General features: G+C 37.7%; 1 protein-coding gene across 1 annotated transcript; it reads right to left on the reverse strand.

Moving 5' to 3' along the window:
- Positions 1-7006: 7006 nt before the first annotated feature.
- Positions 7007-9979, reverse strand: LOC108967926 (alpha-methyldopa hypersensitive protein-like). The gene is made up of 4 exons (XM_018931618.1): positions 9865-9979; positions 8720-8845; positions 8428-8662; positions 7007-8338 (listed from the first exon to the last, which is right to left on the reverse strand). Exons 2-4 carry the CDS (start codon positions 8797-8799, stop codon positions 7139-7141), a joined length of 1515 nt encoding a protein of 504 aa, XP_018787163.1. The 5' UTR covers positions 8800-8845; positions 9865-9979; the 3' UTR covers positions 7007-7138.
- Between the last annotated feature and the right edge of the window lie 8462 nt (positions 9980-18441).

Genomic DNA, 18441 nt, shown 5'->3' on the forward strand with positions numbered 1-18441 from the left:
TAATTAAATTAATTTTTAATTTTTGTTTGATTTTTTTCTATAAAAAATTTTAATCAATTTTTCCAAGCGGAACTATTTCAACCAGTTCTCACAAAACGTACACCTCGCACAGTCCCGAACTTGCTGCACCAACTAACTGATTACAACGAAAAAATTCTAAGTGTCTCCATTCTAATGCCCGTGACCGTAATATTTGGTCAAAAAGAAACATTTGTAAATAGCTATTTGCTCTTTAGATAATAGTTTTCTTTAAAGAAATTAGTTGTTATTATTAATTTTAATGAAGTTTGTGTATTTTTTATTAAGTTTTCAACAGCAAATCGTAGTGAAACCCAACCAAAGAGCATTTTAACACAATTTCAATAGCTTAGTTTCTAGTTTATGCTTAGTACTTCACCCTCTATGCTAATTAGTTGAATAAAATTGTAAAAAATAAAACGAAGTGAAAATAGAAATTAACTAAATGTAATGACAGCTACAAACTACACTGTTTAAAAATCGATCGTATCGCTTTATTTATTTGCTTTAAATTAAAAAAAAAATAAAATATGTGTATATTGTTATGTGTATTTGTATTTTTATATAAAAGATAGTTTTTAGCGTATTAACAATTTGTAAATTGTAATTTTTTTGTAAGCAGCAAAACTAATTCCAAATATAGTTTATATGTTGCACAGTGTATGTGGTGAATATTTACGCCTAATACGTGCGGAAGTGGAGTTTAAAATTGCAAATAAGTGGAAATATTGTAAGCATGCCGTGCTAATGGACAGTTCATTTAACCAAAATATTATATATGCGTACACAGTAGAGTCTATAGTATGTAGCACAATGCCTAAATAATGCTTAAATAATTATATTTATATGAAAAATAACAAGCGGTCAAGCGCTCTCTAGCATAGCAAATAATATCCAAATTGTATTTTTTTAAACAACTTAATTTATAGACTCTGTAAACTGTCTGTCCCTCAAGTCCTATTAAACACTCGACAACTTAATATTTTAGTTGCCTAAAAACATAAACATTCTTTGTATGTACATATGTATGTATGGTATGTATTTAATACCGCTGTTCACTCAATGTAAAAGCTAATAAAGCTAACACTTTTCTAAATACACAAGCTATATTACACTCAAAATAAAATTCAAATACAATCATGTTTCATTTCAATTTGCCACGAAGTAGGTTACTGGGGCATGCAACTGCATTCAATTACATGCCATGTAAAAATTGTCCTTATAAATAATGGTTCTTTGTTGGTTAGCTACAAATAAACACTACTTACATTAGTGTGGGTCATTTTTGAGGGGTATAATATTGAGAATCGACGCCTAACAGTCAACAGCGTACTGACGTCGTTGATATCTCAGAAGAATCAGTTTAAACCATTTTCAAACATCATTTGCGTCTAATAAAAATGATAGGTTCCAAAATCACACAATTAAAAAAAAAAAAACAGCACCGCAGTAACGTCTGTGAAACAATGGTTTCCGACTACAGGAATGTTATGGGACAAATGATTACTGGTGATGAGTTTTGGATCTGTGCTTGCGACCAGGAAACAGAAGATCAATCGATCGAATATCGTGGCAAAGGTGAGCCGAAGCTGAAAAAACCACGTCAAAGAAGTTTAAAAATTAAGTTTATGTTGACAGTATTCTTCGATTATCCAGGTGTGGTACACTTCGAATTCCTTCCGGCCGGGACTTCTCTTCTTTTGCCGGTGGTGTTTGTGTGGCCGGAATTTCCTTCGATGCTAACTTTTTACAGTCTTTTCGGGTGGTTTAGTGTAGAGAATAAAAGTATCCTATTACTTCTACGGAAGACGGTTCCGTTGTTCTTTCTCTTGGGGGTTTTTTGTTGTTATGGTGTATTCATTTTTGTTTTAATGGGTATCGCTTTAAGCGGCTATCTCCGCACGTTGTAAGAGTTGCCTTTATGAACCCCGTGGTTATCTGTGCAAGCAGGGAGACCACGCGAGTTGTGACACAAGTCCTTATGGGACTTTATGGTTTATGTACAGAGCCATTTTTGCGACGTGGATTGAAGGTACTTGAAGAACCTCGACACCCATCAACCTTTTTGTCGAAAAAGTCTAGAAAATTAAACAAAAGACGTTGGCAATAGATGCAAAGACAAAGTACCTGGAGCGAGAAGGCAAAGGTTCCATGCATCTTGTGAACAAAGTCAGTCCTGGTAGTAATAAATTTGAAACAGTAAACTACTTTATTAGTACATATGCCATCAATAATCTACGCTTGGAAACAAGTACAGAATACTATGACGTTTGGAGGAAATTGAGTAGCAGATGGTCTGTAGATGAAAAAATATTGGGATATACATATAACTCTCTTATATTCTCTTTATTATTACCGCGAGAAAACTGTTTTCGGCGAAGTCTTTGGAGCTGTTCGCGAGAACGTCGAAAATCGAAGAAAATAGAACCCTGTGACATATATATAGTTAAGCACGTAAATATTCAACGAACTGCGTTCATATGGAAAATGTTGATCCAGCGAAAAAATGCTTCCAGACCAATGCATGGACAATGGAAACAAGGTCGCCCACGCGTCTAATGGAAGAGCCAAGTACATAACGACCTAAATGCAATTGGAATGTATCCCTGGCGTGACCTCGCAAAGGAAAGGGGAAACTGGCTACCCTTTATGTTCTCGGCTCAGATGGACCCACGGTTTTAGTGCCAAAGAAGAAGAAGATCCTGCCATATTACAAAGTTTTCCATAGAAAAACTTAAACTAGATTCATGTTGCTGTTATTGTTCTTGTAACGGGTATGTGAACTCCGTTAGGATGATAAGCATTTAGATAAGTTATCATCGCCGTCATCCAACAACAGGCCCAGGAAACGTGCTGATACGACGGGGTCAGACCAAATGGAGAAGGATGTCAGATGTTATATATTTGATATGCCAGGGGCTACTTATATTTATATAGTGACTCTTATTTTACCGAAATGTTGGGTTCTCTTTATAAGTTTGCCTCAAGATTCAATCATCATTGAACGAACTTTGAAAGTAAAATTTTAGAAAAATTTAAAAAATAACGAATCGATTATCTATCTTTATCTTATTAGAAGTTTCCGAAACCGTTATTTCTATCTCAGAATGAAATTCAATCACTTCTTCGAACCAACTTATCCCTCCTAATGCATTTGCTACGGTTTAAGCAATTATTTGCACCTTTTTTGTCAGTCATAATAGACGAAACGGCATGAAAGTAGCGAAAGTATTGCAAATAAACCCACACTCAAAGCTTTGTCAGAAATATGGCGCACATCAAGCGACCGAGAGAGCATTATAGGCCATGCAAAATTCACTGTCGCCGCAAATAAATTGCTTTGTTATGCAAAAGAGCTAAACATACGAACACAAAGCGATGTGCCTGTGACAATTTGAAAATGAGTGTTGATAACTGTACACGTAGCTAAAACTTGCCGTTAGTTGATGGTGGAAAGGAATTTGTTTAATTATGTTCTTTAAAGTTTGTGCGTGATTGCTCATATTTTGTAAAATAATTGTAATAATATCATTTATCAACAGAAGTTGCTTTTTTGCCTGCTAATTTTGTAAAAAAAATTTCAAAAAATTTTCAAACTTATTACAATTTTTTTAATTTTTAATTTTTTTTTTAATTTGTTCAATATTTTTTCTCGCCACAAATAATTATAAAATTTATTGTTTACTTATTTTCTATTTAAAATGTTACTCTTTTCTACTCTTTCCGTTATTTTTTCAGCTTGCTGCGTTCAATCTCACCATATAATATCTTCTTAGCTTTTTCAATGGCCACCGTTCCATTCTTTATTGAAAACTCTGAGACTTTTTATCTTATCGAATAACTTTTTATATCGATTATATCAATAGTATGGAAAGTAAACAATATGTTTTTATTATAACTTAAAGTATTCTGTATCGAACTGTATTGTTGTTAGCGGTTGGTTTGAACACAAAAATCCAACATAAGGTTCGAGTCTTGGCTACTAAAAAAAATGTAGCAAAATTTACAATAGTCAATTGTAGATTCAGCAGACTGAGCACACCATACGATAGCTGTTGTGAATATAACCAATGTAGAGATATTGTAGAAGCTGTCAAGAAGTAGAAGAAGAGTAGACTATAGACGTAAAGCTTTTGTATAGGAAAGCTATGCAAATGACGATGTTTAAAAAGTTGCACAGGAAAAAAAAATTTTGTACTGAAAAACAGCTACGTCAGTAGCACAAGTTGGTTCAGAGAAGGCATGCAAGAGTCAGAGCAGTTTAGTCGCAGGCAGGTTTAAAAATGCGCTGCCTAAAGGTCTAATTGCGTCATGAAACATCCACTCTACCTATTTACATACAGTAGTGAACAACGGGAAAGCCTATCTTCGCTCAATGGGTATGTAAACAAGCAAAATTGCCACATTTGGGACGAAGAGCAATCTGAAGATATTCAAAAGCATCCATTTTATCGAGAACAAAAAAAAAACAGTTTGGTGTGGTTTGCAGGCCGATGGAATAATCCGCCCATATTTCGTCAAAAATGATTACGGTGAGGATGTAACAGTCAATGACGACCGTTACCGACTACTTGATGCCTAAAAGCTCGTGATTTCGACAACATTTGGTTTCAACAAGACGGCGCCACTTCCCACACACCACATAAATCAATGCATTTATTGAGAGAATACATTGGAGTGCAGATAATTTCACGTTTTGGGTCGGTCAATTGGCGACGAAGATCATCTGATATCACACCGTTAGACACTTTTCTGTGAGGATAGGTACAGTTCAAAGTCTAAGTGGACAATCTCGCTTCGATTCAGGCCTTGGAGCACAACATCGTGCGTGTCATTCGCCAGTTAGCAGTCGAAATATAATATTCGAGCCAAAGAAAATTAGACTCAACGGATGGATCATCTGAGACGTAGTTGAGGCTAACATTTGAAAGAGGTAATCCTCAAAAAATAGAAGCCGAATAATGTTCTTGAGAATTATAATGAGCATAATAACATAGACTCTTCACATATAAAGGGGAAGATATTTAAAGAGTCGTATGTCTTTTCTTTAAAAAAGTAGGTAGAATCGAAATGGTTCACTCTTCATCTAAGCAGCTCAACTCGTTTTGAAAATAATTTTTGATTTATGATAATCTTGCACATAAAAAGTTTAATATAAAATATGTCCTATTGGCATATTTAGGCCGACAGCTATTTGCAATTTCCGACCACTGCGCACCAAACATTGTTCTTTTCGCTTTAACTTACAAATGTACATAAATATATTTGTCCGTCACAAAAGCTCATATACAAAAATACCATTATTGCCTTATCCACATTCGACTATTTCCCCTGGCATAACGCCAATATTGCGAGCAGTTAGTTGCAATCACCAAAATACATTGTTGACAGTGTTTCCAATGTGACCGCCTAGCTTCGGGTATCTGTAGATTATTGTATGCCATCCTGTGTATGTTGTTGCTGATAATCCCTAGACTCGGATTTTGCACATTACCATTCACACTGAGTGAGGGAGTCGTGTTTATTTATTTTATTACGGTACTACTCGTTATGTGTCTGTCTGTTATTTGTCGCAACAAGCAAATTGTACTTGCTGCTGCCAACAATTAACGCTGTGACAAATTTAGTGAAGCGGATATTAAAGGTAGATCCAAAACCAAAAAAAAAAAAAAAAAACCAAACAGTCCGGCGGGGCCACATCTGTATCTGAATAGAAGTATCTGAAAGAAAGGCGGTGTGAGCCGGCGCGTAGTCATGGTCAACTTCCAATCGGCTGCGATGTCTTGCCGCGAACCCGATTGACCTTTCGTTTGAGTCTCCTGAGGACTTCCACTTAAAACTTGGCGTCGACGGTTTGTTCAGGATGGACAAATTTTTGGTGGGCGATGCCTTTGAATCAAAAAAGACAATGACCATCGTTTTCACGGCGTGCGCTACTCGGAAATTTGCCTCTTTGTCTCAGGATCATACTCAAAAAACTATGATTCAACACTTGTGGTCACGTTGTTAAAAAACTGGGGGTCACATTCAGATATGTTCAAATTTTCTTGGCATTCCTGCTCTGACGAACGCTGCATTTTCGGCTTGCACCACTCACAGAAACACCTCGCGCGAAAAGGTTTGTCCTGACTCGGAGACATCTAAGCAGTCGCTCTTTAGTTAGCTAGGAACGCACTCTATTGAATTCAGTCGGAGCACGTACGCTTCGAAGTACAGTCACGGGGGAAGAAAATCAATCCTATCACTTTGCAGATAAACCCTTTACAAATATTTAGTAATATTCTACTACGTGGTAGGAATAGTAAATGGCCTAACCGGTTCGCTTAAGATGGATTCTGACATACAATTTATCCAGGAACGCACAGTTTAATAATTTTATTACCATCTTTGAGGCAGTTGATAAAAATAATTCTATGTAAATCCATCAAGATCGGTAAGGACGTCTCCGAGCCGTTCGACACCAAATGAGGTTTCAGACACGTCGACTCCCTATTGTGCGACTTCAATCTACTGCTGTAGAAAATAATTGAAGCTGGACAACTAAATAGATAAGGAACCATCTTCTATAAAAGTGTATACTGTTGCCCTAAAAAAACCGCGCCGGGGACGCAAATCAAATGCGTCTGGCAGTGAACGAGAGCATGACAAAATATTTCCTATAATCAAACAAGCAGTCGTCGCACTCACCACTAAGCTGCCACGTCGCTGTTGACAGTCATAACCACAGAATTAAAATGGAAGGCCTCAACTTCGTTGAAGAGATCGGGTGGAGAAGGACCTGACTGCACTTAGTGTCTCAAATTGGCGCGCTGTTGCAAACTCGGCTATAACCGCGATATACCGCGATAAGCCCATGGATATGACAAATGAAAATAAAGAGGTTTACTTATTTCATTGTTGGTTTCAAGTGAATTGACTGCTAATATTTAGACTAAGTTAATTCAAGGAAAACGTTCTCAGTAGCTATTGGGTAATTTATTAATATAATATTTGGTTAAATAGTTTAGCCAAATTGGCATATAAATATAAGGTTATGTTCATATATTTGAAATTTCATTAACTTTTCTCCGCGCCACCTAAATTTAGATGTAGACTTTACCACGTCATCTTTGTGGTGCAATTAATGTACTTTTACGATCTTCTTGTGACTCTCTTCTGCTTTCTTTTCTTCCTTCGAATTTACTGTAAGCTTCATTACCTCCTGCTCACTCAGCAGCTGGCTCAGTTGTGAATCAATTTCTTGCCAAGCAAAGTCTATATCACATTCCTTCGGTTCCACACCACAGACGACAAAACGTAGGAAAGTCTTTCCCTGAAATATCGCTTGCACCATATAGATCTTTTTGTGATCTGTTAGACGCTTCAAAAGCTCTGTAGATAAGTCATTACTATCCTTCACTCTAAAACAGACCAGACCCATGGAACGTTTGGCGAATAGCTCGAAACGCGAATCGGCTAGCACATACTGCTCGAAACGCTCGGCCAGACGTATACGAAGGCGAATATATTCACGCAAACCTTCAGCGCCAAGAGTACGGAAAGTTATCCAAACCTTGAGTGCACGAAAGCGACGTCCCAACGGTATTTGCCAATGACGAAACTCTGGTATATCGGTTACACCTTCGTACTTATGTTGCAAGTACATGCGTTTTACAGTGAAACTCTCGACAATCTTATGTGAGTCACGCAACCACATAGCCGAGCATTCAAAATTGATAGGCAATGTCTTGTGTGGATTGTAGTTTAGCGAATCGACGCGATCGAGTCCTTGCCGCAGATGCGCATACTCATCCAATGCTAATACGCAGCCCGCGTAAGCAGCGTCCACATGCAACCATATGTTATGCTCCTCACAGACGGTCGCCAACGACACAATGTCATCATACGAGCATGTATCTGTGGCGCCCATTGTAGCAATGCAAATTGCAGGTATGAGCCCCTTCGCCAGGTCCTCTTTCACTGCTTTGGCTAATTGTGTGCCGTTAAATACCAGAGACTCATCGACGGCAACTAGACCTATCGGCAATGCGCCCAAAATGCCCGCTTTTTCTACGCAACAATTACTCTGATCGCTGGAGTAGCCGACAAGACGTGCGCGTATCTCACCCTCGCTCAGATGTGGTTGGGCGGCCTTCACGCGTCGCACCGCTTGTTCACGCGCCACCATCACAGCGATCAGTATAGCCTCACTGGCTGAACCTTGTATAATTCCGCCACCAGGTCCTTTGGTCGAGTGTAGGAAATGTGCTGGCAGTTTGAAGAATTTCGCCAACCAGTCCATGACAACCATTTCTAACTCGGTGGAAGCGGGGCTACTTATCTGAAAGACAGTGTGAGAGTCAATTTATGCGTACAAAAATCGAACTTTTGAAGAAATGTCTAACGACTCTCGAGATTATGTCTACTCACCCAATTAAAGCCCATCACACCAAAGCCGTTGGCAAGCATATCTCCGACAATGGATGGGTACGAGCAGCCAATTGAGTAGTATGCATGAAAATTCGGTGATTGCCAATGAGTTAAGCCGGGTACGATGAGCTTACTAACATCTTGCAGAATTTCCTGCCATTGTTCTGGATTTTCTGGCAGCTCTTTCGGTAGCTGTTTGATCAAATAGCCTGGCGCTACAGAAGGTAGAACATCGCTGTGAAAAAGAAAATGTTTTTCGGTATATTTTTGATGAATCACTGTTCCTTCTTACCAATTGCGTAAATTCTCATAATAATCGGCTATAAAGTCCACAGCAGCTTTACCGAATTCTCTGAAGGTGTCCGCGTCCATATCTAGTTGCAATCTTTTGAACTTAAGATCATATAATTTAATTATGCTGTGAAAAGAAATATGGTAGTAATTTTGGGTATTTATTTTATATATAAAAGTTCTTCATAAATCTAAACTCCATATGAATAAGGAAAGAAAAATTAGAGAGTAATATTATCAAATTATTAACCAAGGACTGGGAATGTTGTTCAAACACTGTGTTTTGAATTCTTTCTAAGTATGACAACGGCGATGAGCTTCTTACCATTCCGAAATAAAGATGCGTCCTTCTTGTCAGATTATCTTTTATAACGATTCCGCAAAAACGATGCTCTCAAGAGAGTACGAAACTTAAATATCTTATTGGTGTTTCTAGAAAGGATAGCCATTCATCGATTAATTTTGAGCGCACAATTAGCGACCTTATATGCACCAATTTTAAAGAAACTACACTTCGCAGCAGTATGTCTACTGCGACCTTAATAGCAGGCACTTCTACTTAAAAAAAAACTACAGTGATCCGGTAGTCTAAATCTAAGCTGAACGCAGAGCTCTTTACAGTAAGCTTTCTGCCCAATCTTCCCTTTCACCTTCGGTCCATCACCGAAAAATCTCATTGCGCCAATTGGAGTAACAAATAATGTCAAGATCTGCCGTTTGGATCCCCTCATATAACTAGCTTCCTTGCTGCTTTGATCGTACTTCGCAGCAATGCACCTGCCGGCAATAGCCACTGGTGTCAATATCACACAGTGGGTGAAACGCTATTTTTAGAAACTTTTTGTTTGTGTAGAAAAGTTCGAGTTTTTTCCCCCGAAACTCTTCAGTGATGTTAGCACCGACATCAAAGGGACATTGTAAACAGATACAGTTTCATTTGATCACTTTCGTAACAGGACTATCGCGTGTTAACCAAATCACATCGAAAACTCTATTATAAATTATTCCACGAATTACAGTTTTCACTCCAAACTTTAAAGATTTCGATTCACAATCGGCATCTAATTTTATTATATGTATATCGCCGATCATAATATTTGCTTAATAAAAATTTGGAATATAATTTGAAATCGTCAAAATACTCACGATTTGTTTAACTTCTTTAACTCTTTAACTTTTACACAATTTTTTGGTTTTCGAATTTTTTTTTTTATAGAAATTTTTCCAAATGTTGTTTCGCGAGAAAATGGTTTGTTGTGGCGCGGTGTTTATACTGTGCTTAGTTCACTTCCGCGATAGTCTTTTATACTTTCCGTAGTAAACTGTGTACGCCGTGGAAAATTCATAAAATTTTACTACTACTGATGGCTAATAAATTGTGATTGTTAAAAGGCTTGGCGAGAAGGAGGAAGTAGAATTGTACAGCAATATTTCAGTAATTATTTTTTTAACTTTATCAAAAGCCATGGAAGAAGTTGATGATGTTTTAGTGGGGTTTTAAATTTATCACGAAGTTTTTAACTCGCGGATGAAAGGCGTTAATACAACCATGACTGTTCGGCTGTCTCTATATAGGCAAACTGGTCCATCTTTATAAGAGCTGTTGATTTGAAACTTTGCTCATTTGGCGGAAACGCAGATTTCGAATGACGATGGCATATAACTGCCATAAAAACTGTGCGATCGGAATCTAAACTTTGTATGAGAAACTTTTTTATTTCTCGAGGTATCTTCACGAAATTTGGCACAGTTTATAATCTAAGGTAGTGTAACAATAGCTGAGAAGATTGTTTAGATCGGACTTCGCTATAGCTGCCATACAAAACGACCGAACAAAAAATAAGTCGGTTATAGAAACTTTATTATTTGTGAAGGATGTTCTTGCCTTAGTGCAACCGAAGTTAATGTGTTTTCTCTTTCGTTTTATTTGTTATTTTAATTCTTCCAAATTTTAAGTCAAAATTATAATTTCAAATAATATAAAAATTATAATTTCAAATATATTTTCAAATAAAGATGTGTATAAGAGACAGGAATTTAGAAAAATTAAAAAAAAAAAAATTTCATATTTTAATATTTTTTTTAATATTTTTATTTAATATTTTACTTAGAAATTTCCAAATGCTGCGCTTATGTAGAAATAGAAGCAACTTCATTTAACAAACTATTATTTTATTTTGCTCCAATATGTCTCGCCACCACTGTATCCCTTTGCTAAGGATCTCAATATTGCTGCAAAAGCGGCGAAGAACATAAACAAACTTTAATGATGGCCAGCACTGCATGCGCACGTGGAGATGTATATGTATGTATATGAATGTGTATATGTATGTACATATATATTTTTGTGCAAACCTTCAACTTGATCTCCAAGCGCTATCTAATCAACTTTATTGCAGCGTTATACATTGTCAACTGATCGTTAATTTTGTGTTTGTTTTTTTGGAATTATTTGTTTGCTTTCGTTAAGCAAAGGTGTGTGCCATTTACAATAATGAATTATGCTTATCACACTAAGGTGATAAATGTATGCAAATAAATCAGAACTATGCATTTAATTGACCATGTTCATAAATAACTTAGAAATAAAATAATTACTGATTGCACTTTTGAAATTGCAATATTTCCGGTACACATTAGGGTGGGTCATATTGTCAAATGCAAAGGGTATTTGGTGTTTTTATAAAGAAAAAATTAACCAGAGAAAATGGTATTTTAAAATTTGTTTATAAAACCATCTGCGTCAGTTGAAAATTTGTATTTTCTAGGCCGTAAGGAGGGTAGTTTCCCTGCGACCGGGATGCCTACGGGTTTGTTGCCAGCATATATATATATATATATTTATATATATATATATTTTTTTTTGTGTTTTGGTTTAGGGGGATGAAAAAAGCTTTCCGCATTATCAGTCTCTGAGGAGCTGTCACCCAACTTGAAACTGCGTTTGCATTACTTCAAGGTTGCGTTCCATTTTTTTATTGAGAGGTTTACACCTGTGCACCTGCATCCAGGTCGCACTTTTTGCTGCCTAACAAAAATTTTGCGAACTTTTGGTTGGTCTCTCAGTTTGCTTCACACACTCCAGAAAGACGCTGATTAAATTGTTTCCATTTATTGAGTCAAACAGATCTTTTATGGAGGAGGATGGAGTCACGTGTAGAAGTATACGCAAGTGAGGAATCTTCTCTGATCGCCATTCACTTGGGAGTGCCCAGAAACGGTTCTTTTACATATTGCTCAAGCAGCTCACGACTTCCGGTCTTTGACCAAGTATCCTATGGATAGTCAAGGAACATCCGTTTGATGTTGAGCAAAAGTGAGAAGGCGAAACATCCCCTCCGCAGGCTTCTGAGCTGAATTTGGGACTTGCCACGTAAAAAACGCAGCCAATGAAAAGAAACAACAGGCCTGGGATGAGAGACCTTTCCTTTGATGAGGACCATTTCAAACGATTTAAAGACTACAATTTGAGGGCATGCACCTGCATGAGACTGATCGACTTCGTCGGGGCTGTCTCCGGATCAAAAAACCACCAACCAGATCGATCATGTTGTGATAGATGGAAGACCCGTCTCCAAGGTTTTAGATGTAACGCTCCGAGAATCTAACCCGACTCGGACCACTACCTTGTTGCAGCCAAGATTCGCACCCGCCTCTGTGCAGAGAAAACGCACGTCAACAAACACAAGGAACGTTCGACGTCGAGAAGCCGCAATCACAATAGACAGTCGAACGATTTTCTACCCGGCTTTTACTCCTACTCTCTGAGAGCACTTGTCAACAACTCGGTATAAGAGAACTGTGGGACGGAATTTCAAACCGAAATGTCTCAGCACGAAGAGCTTGACAAGCTGGCCGACATGTATTAAGCTCGAAAATTCTACGAAAAATGTGGTGACTAAAGAAGATTTCAAGACAGGGGCATACTATTGTAGAACCCCCAAAGGTGATTTACTGACCGATGCTCAGAGCATAACAAAATTATGAAAGGAAAACTTTTCCAACCTGCTGAATGGCAATGAAAATATAACGCCAGGAGAAGGCGAACCCGACTCCTCAATCGATGATGATGGACCGCCTGAATGCTATTGCCGGTCGAGCTATTCGAATACGACGTCGAATAACTGATAAAGTGCATGCATCAGCTTCTTTATAAAATATGGACAAATTTAAGTGTGCTCAGTCCAAACCACAAAATGGGAGATCCCACAATCTGCGGCAAAGTGAAAGATTAAAGCCCACCATCAACAAACTGATTGGACCTTACCAGTGTGGCTTTAGACCTGGCAAATCAACAACCGACCAGATATTCACCATGCCCCAAATCTTGGAAAAGACCCGTGAAAGGAGAATCGACACACACCACCTCTTCGTCGATTTCAAAGCTGCTTTCGACAGCACGAAAAGGAGCTGCCTTTATGCCGCGATATCTGAATGAATATCTGTGGCGTCCATTGTAGCAATGCAACTTCACTTTGCTTTCGCTTTGGCTAACTGTGTGCCCTTAAATACCAGAGACTTATCGACGGAAATTAGACGTATCGGCAATGTGCGATCAGTATAGCCTCACTGGCTGAACCTTGTATAATTCCGCCACCAGGTCCTTTGGTCGAGTGTAGGAAATGTGTTGGCAATTTGAAGAATTTCGCCAACCAATCCATAACAACTACTTCCAACTCGGTGCAAGCGGGGCTGCAGAGCTGAAAGGTATTATGAGCGTAAATTTTTGTGTAAAAAAACTTTTGAAGAAATATCTAACGTTGGGTGTTGACTTAACACTATTTCAAGTTCTTGATTATGAGGATTGGTTAATTTAAGGGAGGAGTTCGATCCCAATAGAGATGTCATGTGGACAGTCTAGGGCTGGTTCTTTGTGGTTTGTAAAACTCTTATATAGTTGATAAATTTTTTGAGGCTAGTGGTGTCAGTTTTTTCAACGTCTCCTGGTTGGCTAAAGGAGAACAAAGTTTCTGGATGTTTCCACCCTCAACTTTGACAGTTTGCGTTCAGTAATGTCCAGTAAGAACTTCTGCGATTGCTGCAAGTTAAACGGTTCTACGTACAATTTATTTAGTGGATCTATTGCATTCTACCTGTATGCAAAGTCAAAATAATCTCGCAGTTTCAGCTTATCGGAGATGAGTTACTTCCCATTCCGATGTAAAGGTGTGCCCTTCTTGTCAGCTCATCGCTTATAATGTTTTCTCTGTCATGTGTATAAATTAAGAAGCTTGATGCTATTTCCAGTGAGGATAGACACACCTTGACTAATTTACTACAGCTTACTGCTACAACAGCAGCTCTGTTGTCGAAGTGGATGTTCACCAATTTTATTAGCAGTCACTTTTGCCTAAAAAAATACTCTAGTGATCCGCTAAACTAAAGCTGAGCTTGTTGGAGAGCTGTCTACAGTAAACTGTCTGCTTAACCTTCTCTTCCAGCTTCAGTTCGTCACTGAAAACTCTCAGTGCGTCAATTCTTTCTGTTTACATATGTATGTTTCTTTGGTACGTGAATAGCATAAAAGCAGCACCGTAATGGTCCAAATTTTCAGGGATGCAGTTCAAGTAGCAGAGAATTTCATGATCTGCCGTTTGGATCCCCTCATATAACCAGCTTCCTGGCTCCTTCGATCGAACTTCGCAGCAATGCATATTCCAGCAATATCCACGGATGTCGCTATCACATAGTGTATGAAATCATGGTATTTTATGAAGCTCGAGCTTTCTCTCTGAAACTCTTGAACTAAGAATTCAGTGATGATAGCGGCGATATCTATGCGATATTGTTAGCAGATACAGTTTCGCTTGATCATTTTCGAAATAGTACTATCACGTATTAACCGGATCAGATCGAAAACTAAATTATAAATTTTTCCACGAACTAGAGCTTCACTCTAACCCTTAAAGATTTCGATTCACAAACGGATTTTAATTTTATTATACAGGTGCGTTCCAAAGTAAACAGGTAACTTTCAAATCCAGCGCCTCCTGGTGGCGCCATCTATATGTCGACTGGTGCGTTAGAATATGCTATCTTTGTCGATCGTTCGGTGTGAACTTCATGACATTTCATTGCTCGGAAGGCCAGTTATTGCTTTTTAAGTGTCAGTATATTTGTGTTATCGGTGCGGAAATGAGCTTCGAACAAAGAGCCAACATTAAATTTTATTTTAAAATTGGTAAAACTTGTACCGAAACGTTTCAATTGATGAAACAAATTTATGGCGATGATTGCCTATCCCGTATTAGAGTGCACCAGTGGTTTCAACGTTTTCAAAGTGATCATGAAGACATAAATTACGACCAACATTTGGGCCAATCAAAATCCGTGATCACCGAAAATTCCATCAAAACTGTGCGAGAATTCATCAAAAATCAGACGAAATCATCACTGAAATTCATTAAAATAGAATCGGACACTTCAAAACATCGATTTATCGCATTTGGACCGAACATTTGGGCTTACGAAAGGTGTGTGCACGGTTTGTTCCACGCAAATTAACTGACGATCAAATTTGCTCAGAATCCAACGATTATTTGATTATTACATTTTACCATTAACCACTCCTCGTATTCACTTCTTTATTTTCGCATCAGACCTAGAGGCCATTCAAAAGGGTTGCACCGGCATACTGGCGGCCATACCGGACAGCGAGCTAAAACACTCATTCGACATGCTTTTAGACCGTGCAAAAAGCTGTATTGAAGCAGAAGGAGCCTACTTTGAATAAAATAAATTGATTTTGCCAAAAAAGTTAAAAGGTTAAAAGGGTAGGCGAAAATAGAAGAAAGAAGAATTGTGTACTAATATTTCAATAATTATTTTTTAACTTTATCTAGTTTATGTTCTATCCGATATATAAAAATTCCATGTCACAATATTAGTTAATGTACTCCTCCGAAACGGCTTTGCCAATTTTTACCAAATTTTATATGCGTATTCAGTTGGTCTGAGAATCGGCCACTATCCATTTTCCATACCCCTGAGTCACACTTAAATTTTTTTTCTTTCTTTTTTTTTTTTTTTTGAAATTTTTAGACGACTTTTTTTATTTTTATTTTTTATAATGTGGCATTAAAATATACAAAGAACCCTGAAGTTTTATTTTTTTTTTTGTTTATTACCAACAGCTATTTCTTTATAGCCATTTTAGTAACTCAAACATTTTTCATCCCGCTCGTTAACTGATCAATTATAGTGTTTTTAACTGTACTCCAAGTGTAGTAGTAACGTTTATGCGTGAACGATAAGGGAATATAAAAAACAAACACCAAACAATATTGTTTTTAAGTACAAACAACAAACAACATTAATCTTTTAATGCTATAGCGTGAACAAGATTTTTTGTTAGCCCCTCTTTAGCGGCGAGCACAAGCGAACTGGATGGTTTACCCACACGAGAGCATGCTACATACATCATGCCCCCTGTGAAAAACATGGTGTACTCAAATCTGAGCCACAAATAGCCATCGTTTGGCCTTGGGATTTGTTGATTGTCATTGCAAATGCCAATCTAGTCGGAAACTGATTTCCAGATTGAATTGAACTGGCACATCTGTAGGTGCCATTTAAAATGCTGGCTTCGATAACGTTTTGCAAGATTTTTCTAATAACTAATCGCGTACCGTTGCACAGCCGTGACAGGTTTAAATTACCAAGCAAGTTAATTCGAGATCCTACCTTCAATTGTAAATTATGCGGTGGCATGCCTGGCAAATCCAGTGAGTACAAAAACGGTCCCATTCACCCAGCCACTCCTTCGAGAGATGTCATAAAAATGTTCGGAAAAAATTTGTTAATACACTCTACGATATACCTCATGATATGTGAAAAAAGTTTTATTGAAGAATAAAAATTTCTATAAAAAAAAAAAACAAATGTCAAAAAACAGGCCAGATTACCCTACGGACCTTTTATAACCCTAAGTATTCTGTACCGAATGGTTGCTGCTAGCGGTTGGTTTGAGTACAGAAAAGACAACATATGGTTCGAGTCTTGACTACTAAAAAATTGTAGCAGAATTTACAATAGTAAGTTGCAGAGCCAGCAGACTGAGCACGCCATACAATAACTATTGTGAATATAACCAATGTAGAGATTACCTATTTTAGAAGCTGTTAAGAAGTAAAAGAAGAATAGACTATAGATCATATTTTATGTGAATGCAAAGCTTTTGTATAGAAAAAGAATTGCAACTATCGGTCTATGGTTTCTTGACGATGTTTCATAGGTTACACTGGTCAAAAATGTTGTGTTGAAAAACTTCTTCAGGAGCACAAAACGGTTCAGAGCAGACATAGAAGAGTCATAGGATTTTAGTGCCAAGGAGGGTTTACAATGCACTTTCTAATAGTCCAATTGCGTCATAAAACATCCACTCTACCTATATACCTACGGTAGTGAACAGCGGGAAGACATTTGAGACTAAGACACACCTGAAGAGATACAAGAGCTGCCATTTCATTTTGCAAAAAAACCACGGTTTGGTGTGGTTTGTAGGCCGATAGAATTATCGGTCCATATTATTTCAAAAATGATTGCAGTAAGAACGTAACCTACATTGGCGACCGTTATCAAGCTATGATAACCGACTATGTTTCAACAAGATTTTGCCATTTTCACACATCGCATCAATGATTTTTTGAGAGCACACTTCGGTCAGCAGATAACTTCCCGTCTTTGTCCCCAAAGATCTTATGATATCACATCGTTAGACTTTTTACTGTGGAAATATGTAAAGTTTCAGAATGGCGGTGGTGGTGACTTATGTGTAATTTCCAAAGAAGAAGAAGAACTAGGTGAATATGCGGAAAGTGAACCAGTTGCCGTTGCTACTTGAACTGATCTAACGAAAGATTTAAACTTTGAACCCAAATTTTAAATGCCTTCGCAAGTGCTGGTAACTTTTTCTCGAGGAGCTACCGAGTTCAATGCATTTAGAAAACTTTTTCCAAAAAGTTTTTGCATTTTCATTGCACAGTGTACAAATCAGCGAATAAGAAAACTGAATAGTGAGAAAAATGCTAATAGGGCCCCAACGGATGAACATGAAATATTGGCGTAATATTTGTCATGCAATCATATATATGCGAAAGCGATGGGAACTACGGAGTTCGAGTCGCGACTAGTACGTGGACAAAGTCAGTTCCAAATAAGCTGTGATGGTGTAATGGCTACGCGTTGGATGGATTCCAAGGAAATACTAGTTGCTTCTAACTGCCACAAGCCAAAAATATCCAAAGTAGACAGAAAACAAATGAAAGGTAAAAAGTAACAAGTTGTTTGTTCGTTATCTTTTAAGGACTACAACCATAAAATGGGCGGCGTAGGCCTGGCCGATCAAAAATCACTGGTATACGATCTAAATCGAAAATCTCAGAGGTGATGGAAAAGAGTATTTTTCAAAGTTGTGATGCTTTCCACAGTAAATGCTTGGATTCTTCACAACGACCTCAGTGGCAAAAAGACATCGTTGATACAGTAAGTATAGTAAGTATAAGAGGAAGAACTCTACACAGTTGGAGAGATTAGGTGGAGAAGGACCTGGCTGCATTTGTGGTCTCAAATTGGCGCGCTGTTATAAACTCGAATGTAAGTAAAGAGGTTTACTTACTCCATTGTTGGTTTTAAGTGAACGGACTGCCAATTTTTAGTTAGACTAAGTTAATTTAAGTAACAAGTTCTTAGTGGCTATTAGGTAATTTATTATTATGAAAATTT

The sequence above is a fragment of the Bactrocera latifrons genome, unplaced genomic scaffold (genome assembly GCF_001853355.1).
Source record: "Bactrocera latifrons isolate USDA-ARS-PBARC rearing strain unplaced genomic scaffold, ASM185335v1 scaffold_2, whole genome shotgun sequence".
In the NCBI taxonomy this organism is placed as follows: domain Eukaryota; kingdom Metazoa; phylum Arthropoda; class Insecta; order Diptera; family Tephritidae; genus Bactrocera; species Bactrocera latifrons.

What these genes read in the sequence shown, in the direction of transcription:
- LOC108967926 (XM_018931618.1), bottom strand. Translation starts at nt 8,799, where the DNA reads ATGGACGCGGACACCTTCAGAGAATTCGGTAAAGCTGCTGTGGACTTT. An exon ending in TATGAGAATTTACGCAATTG is followed by an intron (nt 8,663 to 8,719) that starts GTAAGAAGGAAC and finishes TCTTTTTCACAG; the next exon opens with CGATGTTCTACCTTCTGTAG. An exon ending in GTGTGATGGGCTTTAATTGG is followed by an intron (nt 8,339 to 8,427) that starts GTGAGTAGACAT and finishes ACTGTCTTTCAG; the next exon opens with ATAAGTAGCCCCGCTTCCAC.